Genomic DNA, 918 nt, shown 5'->3' with positions numbered 1-918 from the left:
AGGATGGGGGATAGGAAGCCTACTCGATGTTTCACGCCGAGTTATTTGTTTATAGGCTCCAAGTATCGGCTTGCTGGCTGAGGGTACAAAGATGTCTATAAATGCTGTAGTCCGGATGCTTGCATGCATAGAGCGAAGAACTCCTGAGTCCAACGAGAGAGGAGAAGATGGCATCGGGAAATCTTGCATGCGCGACACTCGCCATGGTGGCCTTGGGCTTGGCTCTGCTGCATCCGACCTATGCCCAAAACCGTAGCCGACTAACTTGGGTTGCACAACTACGCCCGCGCTATGGTAGGCGTTGCTCCCCTGAGCTGGGACACAGATATTCAGGCGGACGCGCAGAACTATGCCAACCAGTTGGCCGGTGCGTGCACTCTTCAGCACTCCCAGGGTCCCTACGGCGAGAATCTCTACATGGGATACGGGGACGCGGCGGAAGTGGTAGGGACGTGGGTGGGAGAGAGCCATTACTACGACCCCAGCAGCAACCAGTGCATATCCGGGCAGGTGTGCGGCCATTACACTCAGGTGTGGTGTGGGAGACACCCAGAGGGTCGGTTGTGGCTGCTCCCAGTGCAGCTCTGGGCGTACATAGTCGTCTGCAACTACGACCCACAAGGAAATTGGGTAGGCCAGAGGCCATTTTAATTTTTCTCCCCAGGGTTTTCGCCCGGAGGTCATCAGAGTCCGGTTTCGACGCGTCTCTATGGTGTATACTCAAAATGGATGCCCCTACTTTGCATCCGGACCAAATAAATAATCCAGTCTTTCTCTCGATCGAGTGACACCCCTGGTTAATGCTTGACTCTTGTGGTCGAAACCCACGATTCGTCCGCGCGATACAGCTACAAATTCTGGCGTCTCTTAGTACGTGAAAGAGAACTGGAGTAGGGGACTACGGAATCAAAATCTCTA

The 918-nt window shown here is 54.0% G+C and overlaps 1 protein-coding gene across 1 annotated transcript; it reads left to right on the top strand.

Annotated features, from left to right (window-relative positions):
• Window positions 1-291: 291 nt before the first annotated feature.
• On the top strand, window positions 292-651 carry LOC144707154 (pathogenesis-related protein 1B-like). The gene has a single exon (XM_078580271.1). It carries the CDS (start codon window positions 292-294, stop codon window positions 649-651), a length of 360 nt encoding a protein of 119 aa, XP_078436397.1.
• The last annotated feature ends 267 nt before the right edge of the window (window positions 652-918 follow it).

This window comes from Wolffia australiana, chromosome 8 (genome assembly GCF_029677425.1).
Source record: "Wolffia australiana isolate 7733 chromosome 8, ASM2967742v1".
Taxonomy (NCBI): Eukaryota; Viridiplantae; Streptophyta; class Magnoliopsida; order Alismatales; family Araceae; genus Wolffia; species Wolffia australiana.
The sequence above is the reverse complement of the archived record's forward strand: the minus strand, read 5'-3'. Positions and strand labels throughout refer to the sequence as shown.